The 25,164-nt window shown below is 39.7% G+C and overlaps 4 protein-coding genes across 4 annotated transcripts in view; 3 read left to right on the top strand and 1 right to left on the bottom strand.

The window, feature by feature from the left end:
* Positions 1-2,391: 2,391 nt before the first annotated feature.
* On the top strand, positions 2,392-3,666 carry si:ch211-153f2.3 (alanine and arginine-rich domain-containing protein). The gene is made up of 2 exons (XM_067496600.1): positions 2,392-2,944; positions 3,164-3,666. The coding sequence occupies exons 1-2, from the start codon at positions 2,720-2,722 to the stop codon at positions 3,284-3,286; spliced, it is 348 nt and encodes a 115-aa protein (XP_067352701.1). The 5' UTR covers positions 2,392-2,719; the 3' UTR covers positions 3,287-3,666.
* On the bottom strand, positions 3,618-8,077 carry LOC137123213 (protein FAM167A-like). Its single transcript, XM_067496589.1, has 2 exons — positions 7,685-8,077; positions 3,618-5,154 (listed from the first exon to the last, which is right to left on the bottom strand). Exons 1-2 carry the CDS (start codon positions 8,030-8,032, stop codon positions 4,873-4,875), a joined length of 630 nt encoding a protein of 209 aa, XP_067352690.1. The 5' UTR covers positions 8,033-8,077; the 3' UTR covers positions 3,618-4,872.
* Positions 8,078-10,407: 2,330 nt separating this feature from the next.
* Positions 10,408-17,404, top strand: slc30a8 (solute carrier family 30 member 8). Its single transcript, XM_067496577.1, has 9 exons — positions 10,408-10,732; positions 11,988-12,154; positions 12,513-12,659; positions 14,069-14,222; positions 14,444-14,610; positions 14,840-14,952; positions 15,870-15,975; positions 16,103-16,237; positions 16,582-17,404. The coding sequence occupies exons 1-9, from the start codon at positions 10,659-10,661 to the stop codon at positions 16,725-16,727; spliced, it is 1,209 nt and encodes a 402-aa protein (XP_067352678.1). The 5' UTR covers positions 10,408-10,658; the 3' UTR covers positions 16,728-17,404.
* A 3,103-nt stretch (positions 17,405-20,507) lies between these two features.
* med30 (mediator complex subunit 30) overlaps positions 20,508-25,164 on the top strand; it is a 36,108-nt gene continuing 31,451 nt past the window's right edge. Inside the window, exons 1-3 of the mRNA XM_067496564.1 lie at positions 20,508-20,602; positions 21,241-21,511; positions 23,621-23,779. Coding sequence (XP_067352665.1) covers positions 21,317-21,511; positions 23,621-23,779 — 354 coding nt within the window. The 5' untranslated portion in view covers positions 20,508-20,602; positions 21,241-21,316. The remainder of the gene's footprint in view (positions 20,603-21,240; positions 21,512-23,620; positions 23,780-25,164) is intronic.

Raw genomic sequence — 25,164 nt, 5'->3', positions numbered from 1 at the left:
CTGTCTGTTTCCTAACTAGGCCCCAAGTGTATATTTTAGTATCATTTTCTATTGTAACTTTAAATATCTGTTTTAAGACACATTTTAACTGTTGCAGTATGTATGTAGCCTGTGGTAGCTGCATTATCAGGCCACGCTATGCTTGGATCACTACATGAGGGACAGTTTGCTCATGTGACACAGTTCCACCTCAGCTGACACAGGAATGAGCGCCCCCGTCCCTCTAGGCTTTCACACAGCATGGAAATGTGAAACATAAACCACCTTTAAGCACTGCAGCCTAAATAGCAAAAAACGATCGTAGATTTTTGGCTTCAGCTTGAAGCTAATAATTCTGTCCTCAAAACAAACTAATATAATCAATCAATCATCATCAAATGAAATGCAACAATAAAATGATAAAAAAATATATAAAACAATCAAGTAAAATAAACAAGTAAAGCACCCTGAGGTCTGTAACATATTTTTTAACAGTCTTTTAATAACATTCAACCTGCAAACTGGCTGTATTTTTTTCTCATCTACTATGTCTGCCCCAAATGTACTGTTAAAAGTGATGTGATTGAATCCACTGGGCTTTTATAGTGAAAGGCTGGTAAACCATGTGTCAACTTTAAACCTTTCACTCTTTAAAGCAGCTTTTGCTAATGATATGCTCCATTTGGATGAATGTTGGGTGCATAAAGCTATATGCATCCACTGAAAAAACTTTTTGCACTTAACACTTTAAAAAGCATGACATTTTGCAGATAGATAAAAGTACCACTAGGAGGCAGCAAAATTTACACCATTGAGTTATTGCACATGATCTGAATTTAGATGAAAAGGATTGAAGATCTTATAACATAAAATTGAATTCAAATTCAATTCAATTCAACTTTATTTATATAGCGCCAATTTACAACAAAGTCCTCTGAAGGCAATTTACAGAATAAAGTCTAGAGTACACAAGTACGTAGAAGCAACCCAACAAATCCCCCTTGAGCAAGCCCTAGGCAACAGTGGAGAGGAAAAACTCAGTTTAACGGGAGAAACCTCCAGCAGAACGAGGCTCAGGGTGGGCGGCCATCTGCCTTGACCGGTTGGGGGGAGTGGAAAGTGAAGGAAAAAAAGAACAGAGCAACAAAAAGCAACAACAAAACAACAACAAAAAATGGTTCCAGCTTCTCAAAAGAGAGGATTTCCTGCTATTTGTATAATATTAGAAAACCAGAAATTTGAAGGTATCCCTTTGGGCTTTGGATTACAGAAAGATCTAGAAATATTTTCTGAATAAAACAATACACTGAAAGAGAAAATGTTCAGCCGATTAGCACATAGTGAAAATAATCATTTCCATGAATCTGGTCACATCTTTCACTTGTTTGTTAGCCACCCAACAAAAGATACCAGCAGTCTATCCTGCCACCTGATGCTCAGTTTGTGCACATGCAACTTGTTTGTCCCCGTCATATTGTCACAAGTCATCCTGCTTCCTTGACCTTCAAGACTGATGGCCCAATCTTTCCAACCTCTTCTCATGCTCCACTGATCTTTGCACAAATGAAGTCATAGCTCACATCTTATGAGCTCTGACAAGTGAACTACTCCGTCCTCCCTCTCCAGCATGCTCATCTGTCAATATTTTGCGATTACTGTATGATAGACTTTCGAATCAAAGACATTTATTTAATGGTCAATGTGTAGAGCAGAACTTGGCTGAAAGTATTTTAACAGGGTGTTGGGCCTCACAAGGTCTCGCTCTCTTTCACGCACAGTAACGACAACGAGCAAAACACTGTCTCACAGTAAAGAATTACCTTGGGAAAAAGCTGTGTATTCGAAAGCAGTGTGAAGTCGCCTCTAAATGTACCCTCTCACTTCTCACTGCCAGGCCCATAAGTCAGGCAGGAAAATACACTAGACCCCTGTCTCATCTCTATACACACGTCAATGGAAAAGTCTGCTCAGCACTGCCAAAAACCATCCCACAAACCCCACTGGGAATGGACTTAACTTGCACACAAAGAGCCTGGTTATATTTCACCCTAGGATGGCCTTTGTGTCTCTGAATCGGCTAACACTGTCTATGCCCTCTATGCCCAACTTGTCTGTCTCCTAAGCTGACAAGCAGGTCTTATTTAGGGGATAGACCATTGGGGGTTGATGGATTTTGTGTGTGCTGTACATGCAATACACACTCAAATGCACACAGGTTTACACATGGGCACACACAACACATTTCTCACACTAGAATTGTATGGGGGTGGGATTGACTGGGGAAAAGAAAGAGAGGAATGGGGGGAAAGGGGGAGGGTGTGGTAGCAGTAGATGGAGGGGTCTTTTGAGTTCTTTTTACAGCCAACAATAGTCTTTGTCCAAGACCTTCCACCATTCTTATTAGGGTTACCGAAAGGAGGAGGAGGTGGTGGAAGGGGGCATGCAGGCGGAGGACTGTTTCTCCATAGTAACAATGACAAAACAAGGCAGTTCAACACCAGACAGGCAAAGGGATAATTTGAATCTTGTGCTGCAGAGTCCTGTTCACACAGGGAGAGAGGGAAGACCAGTTCAGAGAGGATTCATAGGGTGGAGATCTGTGTGAAAGGAATAAGAGGAATAAAATTAAATCCTTAAAGTTTCACGTGAGAGTTCCTTGCCTCAGAAAAGTGCTGGGAGGCAACACGTGAGGGGGCACACACTCATACAGCACCTGCCGGCACATTCATACCCTCTCAGCATGGACCGAGACAGCCACAGTGAGGATACGCTGTCCACCATGGTTCTGGAGAACATTAAGAACAAACTGATTCATGCCTTCAGGACGACAGCAGAGTCCAGAGAAGATCCTCAAGACTCTGGACCCCTTGTCAGACCAGTCAGCATCGGCCGGAGTTACCAAGCCAACGAAGAGCTGCGAAGGGCGCAGATAGATGGAGCGATAACGTGGCTTCGGTCTGAACTGGTAAGACGAGATTCAGTTCAGGGTTTTTTTCTCTTTTGTTTGCAACAAGTGTATATGAGCTGTCATGTTCAAAATGTCTCAGCTCTTTCTGTTGATGTTAGCATATATTTATATGATTAAATTCAGCAAAAAACACTCAAGATCTGTCATATATAGCTTTGTGTCTTTATACTGTAGATCCCAACTTGAAGGTATGCTTCTTTCATTGTTGTTGTGCAGCTGGAAATGCGCTCACAAGACATCCAGCTGGCTCAGACTCTACTAGGGCTCAACACAGAGATCCAAAGATTGAGGAGGGAGAGTTTTGGAGGTGTTGAAGTAGAGGGAGATGAGCAGCAGTAACCAGTCCAGTATAGCACCTTGTCTCTGGTGTAGACAGAAGAGGAAGAGCAAGTGGTAAAAATGCTCGACTGGAACCAGTGGCTGACAAGAAAATGGCTCAGAGGCAACACAAAACTCAAAGCATTTGATAATAGATTGCTGTAATAAAAGGTGTCGTAAAGATACCAGTCCCATGTAACTTTGCCTGGGTAGAAATAAAGGAAGGATATATTTGTGTTTGTGTGATGCCGGCATTTTGAATTTAGAGTTTTTGCACTTATGTAGAGTTACGGCGCACGGTTTGTTTTTTTCCTAGTTAAAGAAACGAGACATTATGAATGTAAAGACGACATTATGTTGAAATGTTTTATTTACTGACAAAAATAAAGACGGTTTTCATATCTTTTTTTTTGTTTTGTGCTGGCATACTGTACCACTGTAGTACTGTACCTGTTTAAAATACTGCTAAAAACACAAGCTACATCAGAAACAGAACAGTTACTATATTTTACACAAGGATTCACATGTTACTTCACTGTTGTGTTTCCCTCTAATAACAGTGTCACACTGCTAACAGAATGTTTTATCACTGCATGACTGTGACAAAGATGCAACCAACTGCTGGTTGGTATTGAAACAAAATGTCAATCAGTTTACAGCAAATAGACACACTGCTCTGTGGGAAGCAGGGGGGGGGGGGGGGGTCTAGAATTTTTTTTTATTGGAGTGGCCAGACTGGGGCACACACTGAAAATGGACTGTCGGGTTTTAGACTCAAATTTTAAAAAAAAATTTATATTATGTTATGTATATTAATATGCCAATAGTGTGTTTTAAAGGGTTTGTTTGGTGTAAAAAAAAGGTCAAATGCATAAATTTAAATAGTAAAAACTGATAAACAGTTGGGATGAGTTAAAAATCCATCCTTTGCAGGGGTAATCTGCCTGATTCCAACTGCTACAAAACTCTGATGTGACAAAAACCTCCTTAAATGTGCATATTAATAAGATGCATTTCAGCCTCAGTCAGTCAGTTCTCCTTAGCAGGTGGCTACTACCCTCTCACTCCGGCAGAGGGTGGCAGCAGGGGAGGACAATCACATTTATGGGGAGTCCAGTGCCATCCCAGGGAACCACTCTGACCCTGCCCCCAAAGAGGAGCCTCTCTGCACAATAACAACCAGCAGGTTCACATATTGCAGTTTGACATTATTGGTACAGTGTCGGAACAGCCTTAAAAACTGCACTTAACAGTTTTAATTGGGTCTACACAGAGAGGACAACTCTCACTTTTCAGACAACAATTTGTTTGGCAGTAAAGTTATACTATACTCTGTCCATATGTTTCTATACTACCAACTTAAATGATTACACTAAGATTTGAAAAATGCTCTGGTTTTTATGCCAAACTAAGCTAGCTGATAGCTAGATGTCAGTAACTCTATGTAGCAAAGCATTAATTTCAAAAATTACCTCATTGATCATTTTTCCAAAACAACCAACATACTAATTCACATATGCTTTTTCTATATTGTTCTCCATCTTTTGATGGTGGTCTTAGAGGATGTGAGGAGGTTGAAGGATGACTTCATAGTTGAATTTAGTTCATTAAGGCGCAGAGCTTCTCCTGCTTATTGCCCTCTTTGAGAAAACCCCTGAGAAAAATAACCGAGGCGTCCTCATGAAGCTAAAGCCCACCTCCCCTGAGCTGGAGTAGACGCTGTTGCTTCCCTGTTCGCTTCCAGAGTCCCAGTAGCTGCCCTCCTCTTCCTCCTCATTCGTTTCTTCCTCTTGCTCCTCCTCAGATAACTCCTGCTTCAGCTCCTGGATGCCCGAGTGAAGTTCCATCAGCTGTCGAATCAGAGCTTGGTCCTGTGAACGCATCTCCATCTACAGTATAGACAGAGGACACAGATGTTTCGTTTTTAGACTTTCTACATACATTGTATTAACTATAGATTTTCTTGTTTTATCCTTCCTGATCAAGCTCAGGCAGGTTAACACTGTGTGTACACAATAGTGTGCATTACCTTCTTTCAAATGCATCTTTCTGGCCTTTTCTTTCTTCCCACTTTCTTTTTTTATGAGAGGCCGTCTAATTGCTGGCATTGTAAAATAAGATATTCAGAATTCCACCAACTTCGGAGTTCAAGTTTGTCCTAAGGAGTGAGGAATGTCCACCCCCCATACACACCCACACACACATACTCACACACACAAAAACCTTAAGGGCCAATCTGCATTTCTTTTCTGTGTTAATTGCAGCACCAGGCTGAGACTGGTCTCTTACTGAAACATGCAGTATTTTGCTGCCTTTGTGAACACTTGGAGCAGTGAGAGAAGATGAAGATTTGGGCATATTGGGCCCCACGTCCTTATGTCAAACCTTTTTATTTTTTTTTAAATTTGGTGCATCATATGTGTGCGCACAATCAGCATGTGCGATCTTCAGTACTTTACCTTTAAAACTCCGTCTAAACCAAAAGGGCCTATCCATCCTGCTTGATCTTATAGAATTTTCGTTCGTCTTTCTCTTTCAGATACATGAGCAAAGCACCTTGAGATTTGTTCGAGGAAATGAAGACACTCCAAGGTGACTTTGGTTACTTTGAATTCTACTGATTTGAAGTCCATAACAAATGTGCTGTGAATACAAATCAGGCTTTTAAAGGACACTACCTGTTTTTTTATACAATACATGCAGTTTCCTCATCAGGAATTGCTATTTAGGCCATACAACCTGCTGTTAATTAGCCCTGAAAAACCCAACCAAAGTTGACACTTTGTTTGTCGATGGGTTTGTGGGTTGGATTTAAGTTGCCTTATAGGCAGTGATGGATCAGATGTTTTAGGGGATAGTCAGGACATCTTGGCCTCTATTCCTTTGATTTCAATGGTTCTTATTTTAACCTCTCCGATTTTATGACTGAAGTGCTTGGAAAATCTGACATAAAATGTGAAACTTACAATAAATTCAGACATGTCTTAAAATAATCCACAAAGAATGATCATAATAGCTTTTTCATTTCCTTATAACAAATATTTCTTTCCAGCATAAAATAATAAATCTTCATTTTCAACAGGTTTGTTTTTATTAAATAAGTCAATGACATAAATATATTGGATGTCAGATTTCTTTCATTGTCTAGTTGAGTATAAATTAATGCTTATTTATTTCTCTCTCTTTTATTTTACTAATAAAGATCCTGTGATATAACCAAAAGGCCTCAGAACAGCTTTGCAATGGACCTGAAATTGTATAAATTAGTGTTGTGTAAAATCAGTGTTGATTTAAAAACTGTGGTAATAGAGAACCTGCCTCACAATGCATAACGTCTCAAAAACCAATATTTTAAGGCTAGAGAGCAGTCAGCTATTGCTGCTCTACAGAGAGTCGTTATTAAACCAACCAGGAGATCTCTGTCTTTAGTGGGTGTTTTGTCCCCCTCCTCAGACATAGTCTCTCCTTCTTGGTGTGCTCAGGACGCTCAGTTACCATGACAAGCTGTCTGGGTGAACGCAATAAATGCCAAGTAAAATACTTGGCCGTGAAAATGAGCCACACACACAGACACGCCTCCTTTTTGGAGATGGTTTAAAAGGGGCTGACATTGTAACAAAATGACCCACATGCATCTTGGGAACAAAAACTGCAATAGCATTGGGCCTCCCACTCAGTGAAATTTGGAATGACCCTTAAGGGTATTTTGCTGAGGTGACAAATGACTTCACCTTCAGCATAATGAACAATAAAAGCTTTTAAACTCACTGGAATTTCATAATTGTCAGAGGCCACACAGAGGGATTTATAGGTAAAGAGTAATGACCAATCCTTAAGTTATGGAGCGATTTTACAACTGAACCTCTGGGAACTCTAGCAATTATAGACATTAAAGATATTTAAGTAATACCCCATTGTCAGAATACTCTTTTGGCAAAGAGAGGTCATCTAAGTGAAAATATGTTACCAGCAAAATGCGCTTTAAGCATTAAATGTTGATCCCATTTAAATGTTATAATATATTGTATGTCCGATTATTTCCATAAGAGTTAAAGTACGTAATGTGTCAGTGTGAGCAGTAAATGCATTTAAAGCTTGCAAAATAATAAAAGTTGATAATAGCAATATCAAGCTAGAATTGACCGCCCTAAGCTCATACCACGACTGCTGAGGGGTCTACTGAATTGAAAAGGGATGCATTTAATCCCTTATTAATTTAAACTCTCAGTGATGAAGTTATTTGTTCTTTTAAAAAGATAAAACGCATTAAATGATTCACTTCGCAATAACATTTTTCCCTAAAAGCCCCTAAAGTCCTGAAAGTGTGTACTTTTGAATCTTATATGCGTTTTAGAAAACTTGTGAGCTTATGTTGCTTCATTAATGTTGCAAAATAAAATATAAAACGTTTAGCTTTACCAGTTCCCTTCGCAGCCAGGCCAGTGCACTCTCTATGTCCAGTTTGGAGCTCCCTCCCCCAGCTGTGCACTCTTCACTGAGGTGGTCAGTCCTGCTCTGAGGATCCCTGAATGTATTCTGGTTAGCTGGTTTGCAGTCGTCAAAAGTGGTGGTCTTGCAGGAGAAGTCCCGCAGTCTGGTTAAGACTACTTCCATCATGTTGTGCTCGTTTTTGTAGACTTTGTCTGTGTTAGGTCTTCTCAGCTGTACTGCAGGTACAGTACAGCTTCGTCTGAACTCTTTGTACCTCCTGTTATGAGATCCCTGGCAGGTCTTAGGACTTATGAGGAACTCTTTCTGTTCTTTCATACACACTCCTGTCTCCCCCCCCCCGTGCTGTTTCTCTTTCCTTGCTGTCTGTCTCTCAAGCCCCCCCCCCCCCCCCCCCCCCCCCCCACCCCCACACACACACACAAACACACACACACAAACACACACACACTGCCAGCTCCATGGCAATGTGAGCTGGCATCACTTGAGTGAGTATGTGATGGAGCAGGTCTGACGTCAGTGCATTGTCCAGATTCCTGACCTAGAGTTGTTTACCACATTTGGCAGCTCGTATCAGATACACACACCCACACACACACACACAGATCATTGAGATGGAGGCGGGCAGTTGCCGTGACAACAACAGTTGTGTATCTTTAAAAGTACTATGGCCTGCAGTGCCTCTGGTCTGTTGTTTTGTCTGATAAAAGAGAGTGCAGGAGGACAGATCATATGCATATGTAAGTGCACTCTCACAGACACACAAACTCCCACACACAGCCCTATAGTGTAAGCAGACCCCTCATGGACTTGGTGAGGGTCAGGGTCCCACTCCAGGGTCAGGGTCTCAAGAACATCGTGAACAGCCATGTGTAACTAACCCTTCTCGTGCCAATTCACCCTCATTTTGCAGCCCCTGGCAACCCCACTGCTCCATCTATTCACAAACACACACACACACACACACACACAATGGCTTGGCAAACTAACCATAGGCCCCCTTTCTGGAGTCCAAAGACGTTGCGGACCAAAATAGATCCAACGCTGAAAGTTATTTTTAGCGTCAAACAGAATCCACTTTTAAAACTCTTCAAGAACACATACGTCACTACTCTGAAAAGAAATTTTCAAAAGTTCCCTTCACGTCTGTGTTATTGTCTCATGTTCTTAATTCTGCTCTCAAAGAGGCTAAAGGGTAACTGCTCACTGTAAGTGAGCTATAACATCACAGGATGAATTGTGAATGAGTGGAAAAGACTGAGAACTATATTTATGTCAAAGGCATCATTTCACTTTCTGTCAAATCTATATATCTACTGTCTGTGGCTATTTTCATTCTATAGCATTTCTATTTGATGCTTCTTAATACTTTTACTCTATTTCAGAGGTAAATATTATGCTTTCTCATAGATATTTATAAAAACTTTAGTTACCATTCGCTTTGCAAAATCAGATTAATAGCAGGCCATGTACTTATCACATACGCTGTGATGTTATTTTAGGTTAAGGCATAAGTTTTTATTTTACTGCAGAATGAAATTTACAGGCATCAGAATACAATGTAACCAACACCACTGCCTAATATTTTGACACTGAAAATAAAAAAAACAAAAACAAATTTTGCTACACACATTTGTGCTTTTATTTTTTTGAAAACAACACTGACTGAATATTTCTATTATGAAATGCGGACTGTTAATGGATTTAATAAATGTGATACTGAACTGTGAGGGAGGAACTTTTTAAGTCATCTCCACACATTTGTTGGTTTCTTTTCCAATTACCTAAAACAAACAATGCGTTATAAAACTGACACATTTTATCAAAGTTTGCAACACTTTTTTCTGTAGCTATATCACATGTATCACATAGATCACAAATGCCAGCCTACAGATGTTGCTGCCTAGTAATGAGCCACCCAGATATAGATGACTATATAATGTAAATAAGAAACGAGTAATATAGAAATCAATAAGAATTTCTTTGTCTTATAAAATATTAAATGCCAGTTGCCCTTTTCTCTGGCCACACTGTGTGAATGTTAAGCGAAGCTGGAAACAACATTGGTGGCTCATTGTCTCCACCTTGTGGTCCGTTTTGGAACTACAGGTAAAAACAACACTGTAAGGATGATTTCCCTGCTTGCACCACAGTCGGATCCTAAAGTGGCTCACAAATGTGATGTTAGGCCATTTCTGACTGTTACAAATAACTTATTGTTTTACACACAGGTTGAATATCTACCTTCATAAACGCCAACGGAAATCTCAACTTTCGACTCAGGCGGCAAAACAATGTTCGAAAGGTTAAAACAAGGTTAAACGATGATAAGAAGTAATGATTTTACGCGGACAGCTCTGGAAGGGACCATGTGATGAAACACGGGGTGAAAGCGCACACGGCACTTTTGATTGTACAATCACGAAGTGCCGGCTGGTGAGAGGAGGTGGGCGGCTGCCTGACAACAAAATAAATTGTGGTGCCCATTGCGCAATTTACCAACTCTGCGCAAAGATATACGTAATTTAACCCCCCAGTCCCACAATCAAGTATGTAAATAAATTCATACTTGATTGTGGGCCTTGTTGTTGATGTTTTTTATCACCGTGGTTTGGTTGAGAGACACACAAGCTACAGGCCATCACATTTACTCTTTGCATCTGCTGCAGGCGCTCAAGTATTTGCACACGGTGCAAATGGTGGTGGTCACAAGGCTGCACCAAATATTTAGCTGCTTGCGCCATGCTTGGATTGAGAGGATGTTCAGCAGCAGTTGGGATACTGTTCAAGAAGAGACAACAAGACCTAAAGAGTAACTCTGGAAATTTACTTTGAATGAACAATAATATTAGTTTAAAGGTATTGTTGCAACATTCAATTAAAGTCTGAGCATTTTTTTCGACTTTGAGAGTTTTGTTTTATATCAAATACTCTCCGAGACATCATGTCCAAGAACAAGGATCCAGAGACCGTCCCCCTGATGACAGACGCGAGGAACAATTACACCTTTGCGGGAAGGTAAACGTCAATTAATTAATAACTTCAATTTGACAAAAAATAGTCCCATCAGTATTTCTCTTAACGCAGCCAGTGATTTTTAGTGAGCCACCGGTAAAATACTTGTCAAACATTTACAAAGTTTAATATTTAAGGGAAGTACATCTTCTGATTTGTGGGGATTTCACTGGGACTCTTGTCTTTGCTCACGCTCCTTCGAACTGGTTTTCCACACGGGACTTGGTCCGGTCTCTGCTGCTGTGCGCAAACGTGCAGTTGGTTTCCGGTCATCCCCACTGAGCCTCCAAAGCACAGGGAGGTGTGCACAGAGTGGAGCGTTGTGCAATTTGTTAAATACTAAGCCTGGGAACTGTTGCTTAGCTGGGACTGGCTGATTTACTGCATCAACATCGAAAGTCCCATTTAAGAATTCTTCAAAGCTCCCAATGCTTTAAAAAAAAAAAAAAAAAAAGCATTCGCAGTAATGGTATAATAATCTCAAAACGTTCAGCTTATAAAGGACATTAAATTGTGTACAGGTCTTTTTATATATCTTTTCGACTTTCTAAAATTGTTATAATTTTTTAAATGATTGCAATTATGGGACGTCATCACTGACGTCCCATAATTGCCTCCTAACTTTGAAGTTTGCCCAACCACTGTCTATAAGGAAGTGACATTTCAAAATTTTCAGCTATTTCAGCAAAAACAGTTCAGTTTTTTTTTTTTAAGCTTTTATCTGATACTGACCTACTGAGATTTTTAAGATAATGTTTTGAAATGGTCATAGTAGTTTATAAATTCTACTTTTCTTCAGGTGTTTGACTTAAACTTTCAGTTTTAGCTCCCAGTTAAGTTTTTGGCAATTAAACAAGTTGTCCATTTACTGCAGCTACTGTATCTGAAAGCAGGTGGATTGAACTTATAAACACACATATCTAATGTCATAACAAACAAAAATGCCAAACATTGGCAGGTTCATCCCTATCAGATGTGGATATTTGCTGTTTTTATAAGTTTTTAGAGCACATTTAGGTGATTAAAAAAATCTCTGGGATTGCAGAGTGCAGTTTGGACAATTAGGAAGGTTGGGCACAGTGACTTGTGATGGGCTGGGAACAATTATTTGACATAAGATTGTATGTGCAATTTAAATGACGATTAAATATTTAGTTGCAGCACTGAATTCTCCAAACAACCAAAAAGTCAAATGGTCAACCACACGCTGATCTTTGTCACCCCTTTGCCTATGTTTCCCCCTTTAATGCTCCCCCAGCATGCCAAGACAGGAGGTGGTACAGAGAGACGGCACCGGTGGTGTCAAGCATTGCCATGACAACAGCCGCGCTCAGGAGGACCGTGAGCGAGAGAAGAAAGTTGCCAGGAAGAGGCTGTGTGCGGTCTCCGTCATCTGCCTCATTTTCATGATAGGTGAAATCCTCGGTGAGTCACTTTGTTCAGTTCACTTTGTCAGCAGATCCCCAAGTCATCTTTCTGGTGCTTATTTCCCTTTTTAATGCTTTCTAGCAGTGGGAATCTTATACCTCCTCTGACTGGAACACCTGCTGATTTGTTTGGCTGATCAGATGTTGACTAGTTACTAGTTGACTAGTCTTTCTGCCCCCCTATACCAATTCCTTTCTTGTCTCTTTGCCTTCCCCCTGCTCTCCTCTGCTTAATCATAGATTCTCTTAAGACCGGGTCTTTTACTTCCTAACACTTTTTTATGGCATCAATCTACCATTTTAGCAATAATATTATATTCAGTAAATGCACTGCCCCCTTGTACTCCCTTCTGCAGGTGGGTATTTTGCAGGCAGTCTTGCAGTGATGACAGATGCCGCTCACCTGCTGGTGGACTTCACCAGCTTCCTCATCAGTCTGCTGTCCCTCTGGCTCTCCTCCAGACCTGCCACACACAAGCTCAATTACGGATGGCACCGTGCAGGTACAGTATTGATAATATTTATCAGGAACAATTTTCATGTGACGTTTATCTCAGCAATAAATCCAGGTTTTTGGTGTGGGTCAGTACAAAGCCCAATTGATAAAGGATTTTAGGCTTAGTGTAAGTGCTCATCGCAATTTGAATCAGCAAAGTACCGTATCAGTTTTATAAGGACTCTCTACTTTGACTGCTGGTTGTCTTTATTATATATCAGTGGATCTTCATCCAGTATCTGATGGTGAAGAGCCTATTGCAGCTTGAAATGATGTACTGTTTCTAAATGTAATAAAAACAATATTTTCTAGGTTTCTAAGGACCTCTACAAACAGTTATCAATTAATAACGTCATTTCTCGGTTTTTGTTTCATTTGTTAAAAAACAAAACAAAAAAATTTGGGGTTTTATGGGAGATCACCATGTGCAGCAGAGGAAACTTGAATTAGGTTAATAGACAGGTTAATTTGCAAGTTATCTTCACTTTTCTCCAAAACCCCTGAATAGTGGGTATAGTGGGTGCTCATGCATATTAATGTTTGAGTCTCTTCACTGCTTGCATTTTTTTCATAGTTTGTCTCAAACTATAAAACTATGGAAGACCATAAATGGTAAGAGTAGGCTGCATGAACATAGTACTTAATAAAGTGCACTTGGCTCAAAAAGTGCAATTACCATTTGAAATTCTTTACTCAACTCAATTCTTTACTTAAACGCTTAAGTGCTAAAAACATGCTCTAAAACATACAAAAGCATGAGTACTCCATGAAGAAAATAATATATTTCTAAAGAATTAGTATGATTCTGATGAGAACAGTCAAATGGGCAAGTCTAGTCCAGATTTATTTGACAAATTTTAACAGGTGAAAAGTATGCTACCAAATAAAAACTGTAAAAAGTAAAGCTGAAGAGCCTTGTTACTATAGAGAGACCCATAAAAACAGCAGCTGATAATGGTGGAGTTGATTTTAACTATTTTATGTACTGACAGCTAATTAACCCATATTAGCACATCATCATTTATTATGTAATGAATTCAAATCGGCAACCGGTAACCAAAGCAACAGGTAACTTAAATTGTCAAATAAATATTGTGGTGTAACAATGAAAATATTTCCCTCTGAATTGGAGTTGTTGGAAATACTCCATTCAAGTGCAGGTGCCTCAACATTGTACAGTACTAAAGTACAGCATTTGAGAAGTTCTGTGCTAATTAAACAGTTTACTATGTGGAGTAAAAGCGCCCAGTCAGCTACATCCGGAAAAATTTGAGTCTGGTTTGCTACATAACTGTGTATTGAATTTAAAGTTGCCTTCTCCCATGTTATGTATTGATGCTTCCCAGTCAGTGTTTGTTGCTGTATGGTTGTATATTTCATCCTGTTGTTTTTCTGCTTATTCTTTCACCCATGCAGAGATCCTCGGTGCGCTGCTGTCAGTTTTCACCATCTGGCTGGTAACAGGAGTGCTGGTTTACCTGGCTGTTGAGCGCCTCATCAGTGATGACTACACCATCGAGGGCACTGTCATGCTCATTACCTCTGGTTGTGCTGTGTTGGCCAATATTATGTGAGCAAAACACACACTCAGTACTTATTTATACAGCTTTCATCAGCGCACAGTGTGTCTTTGAATATTTATGATTTTAATTAAAGGCAATAGAGAGAGGAGAGCAATGCTGGAGTCTTGAAGTAGTTTGTGTTGCAGTGCGCTGTCAAACAAAAAAAAAGCAAAACATCATGTACTTCAGAGCTCCTACTTTGAAAATACTTTGGTCCCTCTCTCAACAGCATGGCCCTCACTCTTCACCAGTCTGGTCATGGTCACAGTCACGGGGGGCTTAGCTCACACGGCCACGGCGACAATCACAAGAAAGGAAAAAGATGCAGTCACATCTCAAATCACGCCCACTTGAATAATGACCACGTAGATGTGGAGCAAAAAGCGGCAGACTCAGGTACGTTCCTACTGTACAAGTCATTATTCTGTCACCCCCTACTCAAATGTGATCACCACTGGCTATGAAACAATTACATTTCAATCCCCTATGGGCGCACATAGTGTAATACAACTAAATATGCACTGTTGGGGGGTATTACAGTCCATTATAATGAAATATATAATGAATTAAAATCCAGTGTAAAATTAGATTAAGTGTCCTTTTTGGGTTTTTTTTGTTCTCTCAGGACGGAGGGCTGAGCAGGCTAATGCCAGTGTGAGAGCGGCCTTTGTCCACGTGGTTGGTGATCTTTTCCAGAGCCTCAGCGTGCTTGTCAGCGCCATCATTATCTTCTTCAAGGTTAGGAGTTGGTCTAGGTGTGCAAACTGGCTTAAAACCCAGAGAGAGTCTATAAAGCAATAAAAGGAGGGCAGGAGTGGAAAGTGGTAGAAGGTAGGGAAGAACGTATGAGCTCATTCAAAGACCTTTATTGATCCCATAAGGAAATTGTGTTGCCCATCAATATTGGATTATTAGAGAAATAAAGATAATTTAATTTAATATTCAGTTGTTATGTATTTATTGGATGTGGTTTTGCTACCATGCAGTGCAGAAAGGTACAGTAAATGGCCAAAAATATTTAAAATGTATTACACCAATGCACAAACAGTCCTTACCCACTGAAATAATACGCATCATTGTTTACAAACTTTGTAATGTAATTATTCACTTTAATAAAAGAATAAACAGATTAAAGTTGAAATAAAGACATTTTGATGCCACACTATCGCTTAATAATGGTTGTGTTAAGGATTGAGAGTAGTTAAGTGTTTGGTTATTAAATGATAAAATTGGCCAATGAAGCATAAATCTAGGAGAACAGTGTTATTATTTCAATTAAAACAATGCATCTTGATGATTGTCACCGTTTTTACTTATTCTTTCTTTTTTTTTTTTTTTTAGTCTGAGTACAGTGGCTCTCATTTATTAATTCCTGAATTACTTTTAGCGTCTTATCCGTATCTGTTTGCAGAATGCTCAGTGATCTTCAGTGTATTGCACATCCTCTTCCTATGCAGTCATTACTGCAAAGTTATGTGTTTGCCAAGATACGGAATTCCCTGTCCTTTATTCCTATCTACTACAGTTGTTGCAGTAACTCTTTATCTGGGTGCTGCGGTCTATTCGCAAGCTTTGACCTGCTTAGAAAAAAACGTTTAAATTATAGAAAAGTATGTATGGTAATAATGAATTCTCATTTTCTGCCTTTTTTATAGCCAGAATATAAGATGGCTGACCCCATCTGCACCTTTCTCTTCTCTATATTGGTCTTATGCACCACCTTCACCATCATGAGAGACATCATAATCGTCCTAATGGAAGGTGAAGTTGTCATTTCTGAGCCAACCCTCCAAAATGTCAATATATGTGTCCTCTCTGACTCCTTTATCGTGATATTACAGTCTAATGCTTGCTACTGGGCTCTTTGTGTCTTTCTTCTATGGCTTAGGCACTCCGGCAGGGGTGAGGTACGGTGAGGTTCGGAATGGTCTGTTGGCAGTTAAGGGCGTCACAGCTGTCCACAACCTTCACATCTGGGCCCTCACCATGAACCAAGTTATGCTGACTGCACATGTAGCCATAGGTGAGAAGGAAATGCTGTTCGTAGTACAATGTTAAATTGGTACGACACTTTTACACAGGTGCTGCCTAAATTATGGATGAGTCAAAACATGTTCAGTGCACTTAATAACTTTGATTTAACTATATCACACTCCTCTAATTGCTACTTTTTTTGTCCTTGTGTATAAATTTCACTTATCATTTGTATCATACTGATTTGTTTTTTAGATGTGCAATAAGGTATCTGGTAGTTTAAAAATATAAGGTACTAGCTGTTGAAGACAGCTCAATGCCCACATTTTCTTGGTAGTCTTAAAAATATATTGCAAACACATCATTTTCTTTGTCGTCTTCTCTGCTCTACAGATGACTCAGTGGATGCTCAGACTGTCCTAAGAGAAATGACCCAGGCTTGTTTCTCCTCCTACAACTTCCACTCTGTTACAATTCAAATGGAGAGAGAGGCTGACTTGAAGCCTGGATGTACTCTGTGTGAAGACCCCAAGATGTAGGAACCTGTGTTAACTGTCATCTGAGCTCAGCAGGAAAAAAAAAAAAGGCCAAACTGTGATGTAGCTGCTATACCCTGGGGTTATAAAACATGGTTGTTCTGCTCTGCCTGCTGGACCCTGAGATCTTGTGTTTCACTGTGACATTAATGTTGCAAAATGCCACAAAATGCCTTTGTGTTGGAATTCCCAGAGAAATTCTAATACTGAAATGTGAAAGGTACGGTGGCTCAGAATGTTAGTGATTTTAGGGGAAAAGTCTATTCCCCATTCCCCTTCTATGTACATTTTTTACTTGTTTAAAAATTACAATTTTTCATTTTTAAGCATATTTGTGTTCAAATAGAATTTACTCTGCACTGTTTTGTTTTGTTGTTTGAATCAATTTCTTATGATGTTATTTACTAATATATTCTTCTATTCACCATTCCACATTCACATCTTAAATACTGTGTTTATCTTAAAAAGCATTCTTCCCGGTGCTAAAAATTACTGTTTGTATGAGCAATAGACCAATGAATATTTCTATCCATGGACTATGATAACGACAGTACTGTATATGGAAAGAAGCAGGTGTATTTTTAAATGATCAAACCGTTTTTTTTTTTTCCACTGCCTTTGTACAGTTGTGAGATGCCCGGTGAGATGAATTATTCAATAAAATATTCCTTTTTCAAATACTCTGCTTTCAAACTTTGATTTACAATGTCATAAAATCCCCCAGCGACAGAGCACAGTATCCGTTTAACCCATTACTGCCATTATGGCTCTTCTGTTGCTGGGCAACAAGAGCAGAAATGGATCCGTTGTCTTCAGGGTCATGTTGATCCCTGTTAACAGCCGCCCATTTCCTTGACCTTGGGCCAGGTTGTGTCTGTGTTTGTTTTTATTAATGCACCTGGGTGGCCATCTTTGGGTACTGGGAACCACTGACATGTAACTGACACTGAAGTGTTTACGGCTCGTTTGAGTTAGACCTTCTTTTTGCCTCCTGTTTCCCGCAGTGAGGGCGGTGGGTGTCCTGAGCTGCAATAGCACGGTCAAGGGCATCATTAATAACAACTGACACGAAGTTGGCTGGTGCCCACTAATAGTGAGTCTTTTATTTTGAAAACCTCTACGTCTAATGCTATAACCTACTGTACAATAGGATTACTGTGATTATCATTGTGAAGCTATTTTTTTTTTTTACACACATTTATTTCACATTGTAACTGAACAAACTTTATATTTAAAAATACAATTCTGCCCTTTGGCTTCTCCTTAAGTAGCTTTAAAGTTGTTTACAGCATCTTAAATTGTCAGAGTCACAGTACAGTTTAACAGTACTTACTGTAAGTTATAGTATATGAGCGATGTGCTCAAACCCAGGACTTGTGTTTTCATTATATCTTATATTTTATGATTGTAAATAGCCAGATTTCTCTTCTCAGTAAGACAGGCCCCCACCACTCAAATCGGCTCACACCTAATGTTCAGTCCATTGATTGGAACATCGGACTCTAATTTCCCATTCAAATTAAATGAAGCACAAAAACTTTAACTCCTCTGTGGGCTTTCTGTCGAAATTTGATTATTTTATACAAATGAATTCACCTGATTGGCCTATTATCTGTACACATGGACATATGCTCAGACTTGCCCTCACAACTTGTATCCCATACCTTCAGCTACACTAATCTCGTTCTGGGGTCCAGAGACTTTCCAATGTGAAATCTGCAGTGAGCAGTTGAATGAACTTTACGTGCAGATACCTTTACAGCAAACCACTGTACTCCCCCTCTCTTTCCATCTGAACTTAGCCCTTGAGGGACCGGATCAGTGTATTTAATTAAAGCATGAGTAATGCACTAGGTGGTTAGATAATCCGTTTTAGTCCTGATACCCCCTAAGCTAATAATTGCATGGTTTGTGTTGGCTCACAAGGGATGTTCTGTCTGTCTGCTATTCCACTTTTTGTTACCTTTTGGTCTCTCCAACCTCATTCCAGGTTGACTTTTTTGCTTCTCCTTCTCTTTGCCCTCTCTTGTTTAAAGTTCAAGCCCCTGCAGCACCGATAAGATGATGCACTACTATGAACCTGCTACCTGCATTAATGTAATTCGTGGTGGTGCCTCATGTTTTTTTTTTTTTTTTTTTTTTTACCAGAGGCCTCAATTACATGCAGCAGTGAAAGGAACACAGTTTGCAGCTTGGAACATGCAGGTAATGAGATACTGCACTGCCTATCTGTTCAGTATTTCATGAATCTTATTCCAGCTGCTCCCCAATAAGATTTGTAACTGTGTAACCTGATAAAGTTGGGCAAAGTAAAAATGATAAGATGTCTGATGGCACCGGCTTGAGATGGATGAGCGTCTTTGACATTTACATGAATGTTTTGTCTTATTGAGGTGTGATTATATTAAGACAAAAAGCTATTTAAATTCAGTGCATTTTCTATTAGCTCAAACTGATGTGATCAATACCTTCTGTTTTTTCTATTCACTTTGATCAGTGATGATATATGGGTTTTCAAGTTGCTTAAGACCTGCAGACTGGTGCCTTTTTTTGCTCCACCCCCATGATAGACACACACCTTTTCCCCACACACCCACAAAAGGTACATACCCATACATACATGTGTGAATGAATATAGTTATTTTAAAAGTTATTTGTTGTAATAATTCAGCAACAGTGTAGGGAGAGCATATTCATTCCTCTACCTGCCTCCGTCAACTAACCATCACTACTCCCTCGGCCCAATTAAAGACACCAAGAAGACAGGCAGGATGATTATGGAGAAACTCATTTCCAAAAGGCATGCCTCAGTTGGTTTGGCAGTACAGCAGATGGGAATTGTAAGAGTAATGCTCATTCATCCCGGCAAGCTAACCAGCACTTCTTCTGCAATTAAGAAGCTGTGGGCAGTCAAGTGAACTTGACACAGTGGTATTCATATCATTGTTGCATGTTGCAGATTGGGTGTTTTTAGAGAAAGACAATAAGATGAAAAAATGGCCTCAGGTTATTATAACACAAAATACATTTCAGATAAAAGAAAATTGAAATCCAGTCTATAACCCCGAATTGGAATGAATAATATAAATTAAGTAATAGGCATCCTAATCTACTTTTTCAGTCTCACTCAAGCCTGAAGGCAAAGCCTTTCCTTTTTCAATAAAGCCCTTATTCGGAATCCCTGTAAATCAGAGCAGTAATTCTGCTGCATGGCAGAGCACATGCTGAAGAAGCAACTGAGTCTAGCCTACTGTCTCTTTCTGACACCTCTTGTATTTCAAATTAATCTGAATTCTCGTGAGTCACAAAATAGTTTAACTCCAGTTGTTCAGTGTAAGTGAGGGATGGATGGCTCATTCAAGGATTAAATATAACACGCAGTAGACAACATTTGGGGAGATTATATTGAATTAAGCTTAATAAAAATGATTTGGAGGTTCACGAGAGAAGCAATGAGAAGCAATTATCTGGTGTGGACAGGCCTAGAGCTGATGAACTCAAGCTGAGTTGGCTGTTTTACACCAGCACATGGCGCTGTTAAACAAAGTACCTGAACAATTTTTTGTGCGCCTTGCTTTTACCGTAATTTTCTTGCTACTTTGTCGAAACATTTAGAGGTGGGAGTACCATCAAAATATAAAAAAAGGGGTTAAGTTTTATATTATTAGATATATTAAATAAGTCTGTGCGGCTTCCTCCGGTGAAAATCAAATCAAATTAGTAAAAAAAAAAGAAAAAAAAAGTTTCAAATGGCGCGTCTATTTCAGTACTTAATGCCGGAGTCAAAAGGTTCTCGCGAGAGTTGCGGCGGCAGCGCTTTTAAGAGCAGTGCAGTGGATGTGATATGTCAACAAAACAGATAAACTGTCACCGTGCAGGTAACATTACACGTCGTCTAATGTACTGTAGCACAAATATGAACAATCACTGCGGTGTTAAGTTTTACGCGGCGCACCAAACGACGCAAAAATGAACCGAGAGAAAGCTGAAGTGTCGTGTGGTACGACTGTCCACTTAGCTTCGGTGACAGCCACGCCACTTTTACAGGGCAGCTAATTAACCTGCTACTTGACCGCAGCGTTTGGGCGAGTTGTATCCAATCCAGTTTCGCGTCTATAACGGTGCAAACGGCGCGTGCACTTTTTGAAACCTCGCGTGCACAGTCACTTAGTCAGGGCACTGACAGAGACACGTTTGCGTTTTTTTTCTGAGCTAAATTGCGAGATCTTGTAAATGCTCCCAGGAACTACTGCTTATTAAATAAATGGTACAGTGCATAAAGAATCCCAACACTTATTTATGATGCAATCAAAATCTGAGTGATTAATTGCTGATATGTCAGAATCTGTTTGAGTGATTAATTGGTTTATGTACATTTTTAAACTTGTCCAGTTCAGACTCAGAACTAATTTATTAGTTGCAGACATGAAGTGGAGTATTCAAGACTTCCACTGTTTTTGTACATCTATTTTACTGTACATGTATATCTCTTGTTCCCCTCAAACACTTCATTTAGGCATGTAACGGTGTGCTCATCTGAAATAACTTCACCAGGACCACCTCCTCCTACACCATCTTTACCTGTTGTCTCCATGACAACCCCTCCTCTTGTATCGCCTTTTGGCGGGCAGCCGCCGCCCCAGCAGCAGCAGCAACAGCAGCAACAGCAGCAGGCTCAGGCAGCTCGTGATGTCAACACAGCCTCGCTGTGTCGCATCGGCCAGGAGACGGTCCAAGACATTGTCCTCAGGACCATGGAGATATTCCAACTGCTCAGGAATATGCAGGTCTGTCTGTCAGTGTCTGGAAAAAAGTCTAGCAAATGACAGTATGTCTACACTCCCCCTTCACTTTTCTGGTTGTCTGTCCTTCTGTCTTTCTTTCATTTCCCAATACCTTTAGAAAACTCTTATTACAATAAGAAAACGGCATTAAAGGACTAAACAAATTGACAAATCATTAAAGGAGAATATTATCATATAAAGCCAAAAGGTGAAGTACAAAATGTTAAACTGTTTGCAAAAGTTGTAATAATAGGTCTTATTGTAATATGACAAAACACTATGCAAAAGTAACAAAAGAAACTGTCAATCAAACATTTTCTTTCATGTGGTATTTAAACAGGCAGTGAAGGCAGATGGAATATTAAATGGAAGTCTGTACTAAAGCTGGGACTCCAATGCAGTCTGCCAAAAGCTTGATCAGCTCTTGTTTTTAACCTCTGTGAATGTAATGGGCCTTTAGGGATGGTAGAAAATGTGTTGACATAATCATGTGAAGCCTTTATAAATAGTGTTTAGCTTTTCATTGTTATTAATAAATTAATTGACTAAATTACATTTGCCTGCATTAGTTGTAACATCTTTGTTCTTCAGCTATGCAACAGCGCCTTGTTCTGCAAAATTTGAAGCTGACCTGTAGTTAGAGCATCTAGGCAGGATATGTAATTGTTGAGTTGGGATAAAATATATTGATTTTCTTAGAAAATGACTGTTGCTTTTAAATAATCCCAAGTTGGTGAAGTCATGAAAATATTTTATTGTTACTGAAATGTTTGCCGTAGCTAGTAAAACTCGTCCAGCAGTGGCGGAGGAGTTTTAAAGATTTTTTGGGAGTTGAAAACCGGCGTCCAATCTCTCACATAGGCTATGTAGCCGCATACTTTTTGACATCAGTGTTTCTCAGAAGAGCATAATTGTTTTACATTGTCATGACTTAAAAGGTGCTACAGTACTTCAGATCTTTGATAATTGCCCTTTGCTTTAGAACTTTATTTGTCTGAATACACTTTCTTCAGATGCTGCTTTGCTTGATGGTGATAATGCTTGATGCTGGAATATTATCCATGTACTGCCCTTATGGCTGATACTGATTTGCCTCAAATACATTTCTGTTTCATTTCTTATTTCCACACAGTACATTAGTTCACTGCCATCCTCACTCCCAAATGATGGTAGGTTATCCAGATATTTTAAACGTTAGATAATGGATTGCTGAAGCATTTTATTCAGGAAATTAGTCTTACATAATATTCCTCTTATGTCGACATGTTGTTCCGCTCTGACGACTTTCTGAAGACAAAGTCAGCGTGAATTTATCACGGATGCCTTCCCACCCCTCTGACTTGCTCCTTTTGCACCTTGTTAAAATCACAGCCAGACACAGACCAAACAAACACGCCTCAGCCACAGAATGCACAAACAGCATTGTTGTGACTTGTTTTTTTAGATCAGCCTTTTCTTTATGCTTGTAAAAATTCCTCATTTATCTTCTTTTCCCTGCCTCTCTTTCTCTGTTGCCCTCTCTTCACTTTGCTTGCCCTGAAGGCAGGCTTGCTTCATGCTATGTAGAATGGTTATAATCAGACAGTGCTGCCCCAGAGGCTTGTCGATCCTCTCAATAAAAACATGTCTTGTTACTTTAACACCCATTGTAGTTAAAAGCCAGTGATGCCTCCTCAGTATGAAAGCGAGAGAAAACATTCAGAGTGCAGCAGCTGAAGCGGTTAACCTTTTGTTGCTGCTGAGTTTGTGTTTGCTAGTTTAAATTATGTCGGTATTATATTGTCATGACCAGTTACAATATTATTCCGTTATCATAAACATGTTAAACATGTTTTCTGGTAGGTTTCATTCTTAGCAGAAAGAAAATGCTTTCACCACTTTATTATCATTGCAAATCAATGTGCATATACTAGGCAGAAGTTGGAGGCTTCAAATGGACTGTTGGCAGTTTGGAAACAACATAGCGATCGTAGTTTTTTTTTGTTTTTTTCTTCCCCCTGCGGTCAGTAGATATCAGTGGCTGTCGCTTTTTTTTTTGCACTTGCAACAATATACAGTAAGTGATTGCTTTTTGTAAACATTGTGTAACATTTCCTCTCTGGTGGTTTTCAGCTGCCTAATGGAGTCACTTACCACCCCAACACCCATCAGGACAGGCTGTTGAAACTCCAGGAGCACCTGCGCATGCTCTCGGTGCTTTTTCGCAAGCTGCGCCTTGTCTACGACAAATGCAACGAAAACTGTGCCGGGCTGGACCCCATACCCCCAGAGGTGAGACAAAGAAACTGAGCATGCAGATGATGTGATTTTTCGCATTGTCGTGAGTTGAGGAGTCAAGACTTGTGTCTATTTTTATTAAATATTTTTTGAAATTCTTTTTTGTCTGTTTTTAGCTGTTTGTGTTGACATTTGTCATTGTGGATAATATCAGTTTGTTAAGTATTTTGGGTCAATTAGAATCTTTTTGTTGTTGGGGTGCCTCCCTTTGAGGCCATTTTAATGGAGCGGTTTCAAGAAAGAAATTTTAATTAATTTAGATGCTCTGTGCCATAAGCCCAAAGACATCTTAAGTGCCCGGGTCTTAAGTGCCCGGGCCTGCCTCCAGAGTAATGCATTGTTGTAAATCGTGTTTTTGTTTAGGCTTCGGTAGTGAGCCTTGTCCATGTAGCTGCTAGCAGTGCGAACAGCTCTGTTATCACTCCTACATTCGCTCTCTGACATGGTGTTATGTAGTTGGTCTGTCAAGTACATGAAAGAAAGCATAGCCATAGCTACGAGTTAGTTTTGAAGATCCCAAAATTGGTCACCCTGTTTGAATGTGGGAAATTCTGTGTTAACAAATTATAGAAAATATACATGCAGTAGCTTCGCATTTTGCACATCCTTTAGCGCTGATTGTTGCTATTTCTGGTTAAAACAGAACTGAAAGGTGCAGCGACAAACACACAGACACAGTCTTTGAACCTTTCTTGTCTGAAGGACCAAACTCATTCAGAATTAACAGAAGCTGCCTAAACTTTTTCATAAATGTATTTTATTTTCAACTGCCAGAGCAGGGACTATCTTTGATGGTTATCTTTGATGACTAGTAAACAGGTTTCCTTACATTAAAAAAAAAAACCTCGTTTACAATAATTATTATTTTAAATATTGTTAATAAGCTAACTAGGTAAATGAATCACACTCTTTTCAGCATTTACAAACGATATCCCTAAATATGATCCTAAAGACATTGTGCAAAAATTGAACGGGAGATGCTGTCCCCATTGTTCACCCTTGTACCAAATTTAAATGCTACATATTTGGGAAACACGTCACAGTTTACAATGACCACAGACTTCTTAGAAGATTTTCCAAGTAACTGTTCCTCTGAACCTGTGTTCATTTGAAAGATGTGTCTCTGGCTCCACTAATATGATCTCACTGTCAGCCATAGGAGAGGAAGACATGGAGCTGGAAGACATGCTGTCAAGAGCACAGCTGACTGCTAGTACAGCAGAGATTGATGGGCTAGAGTGTTTGTCAGTGCTCAGCTACATTTTCAGTTGGTAATCAGAAGTACTTGGAACTGGAGGAATGCACACAAAATGAGCTAAGCATGCTCCAAAGTATTATTCGGCAGCGCTAGCCAGATCCCAGACGCATGGTTTCCTGTC

The sequence above is a fragment of the Channa argus genome, chromosome 1, assembly GCF_033026475.1.
Source record: "Channa argus isolate prfri chromosome 1, Channa argus male v1.0, whole genome shotgun sequence".
In the NCBI taxonomy this organism is placed as follows: Eukaryota; Metazoa; Chordata; class Actinopteri; order Anabantiformes; family Channidae; genus Channa; species Channa argus.
The sequence above is the reverse complement of the archived record's forward strand: the minus strand, read 5'-3'. Positions and strand labels throughout refer to the sequence as shown.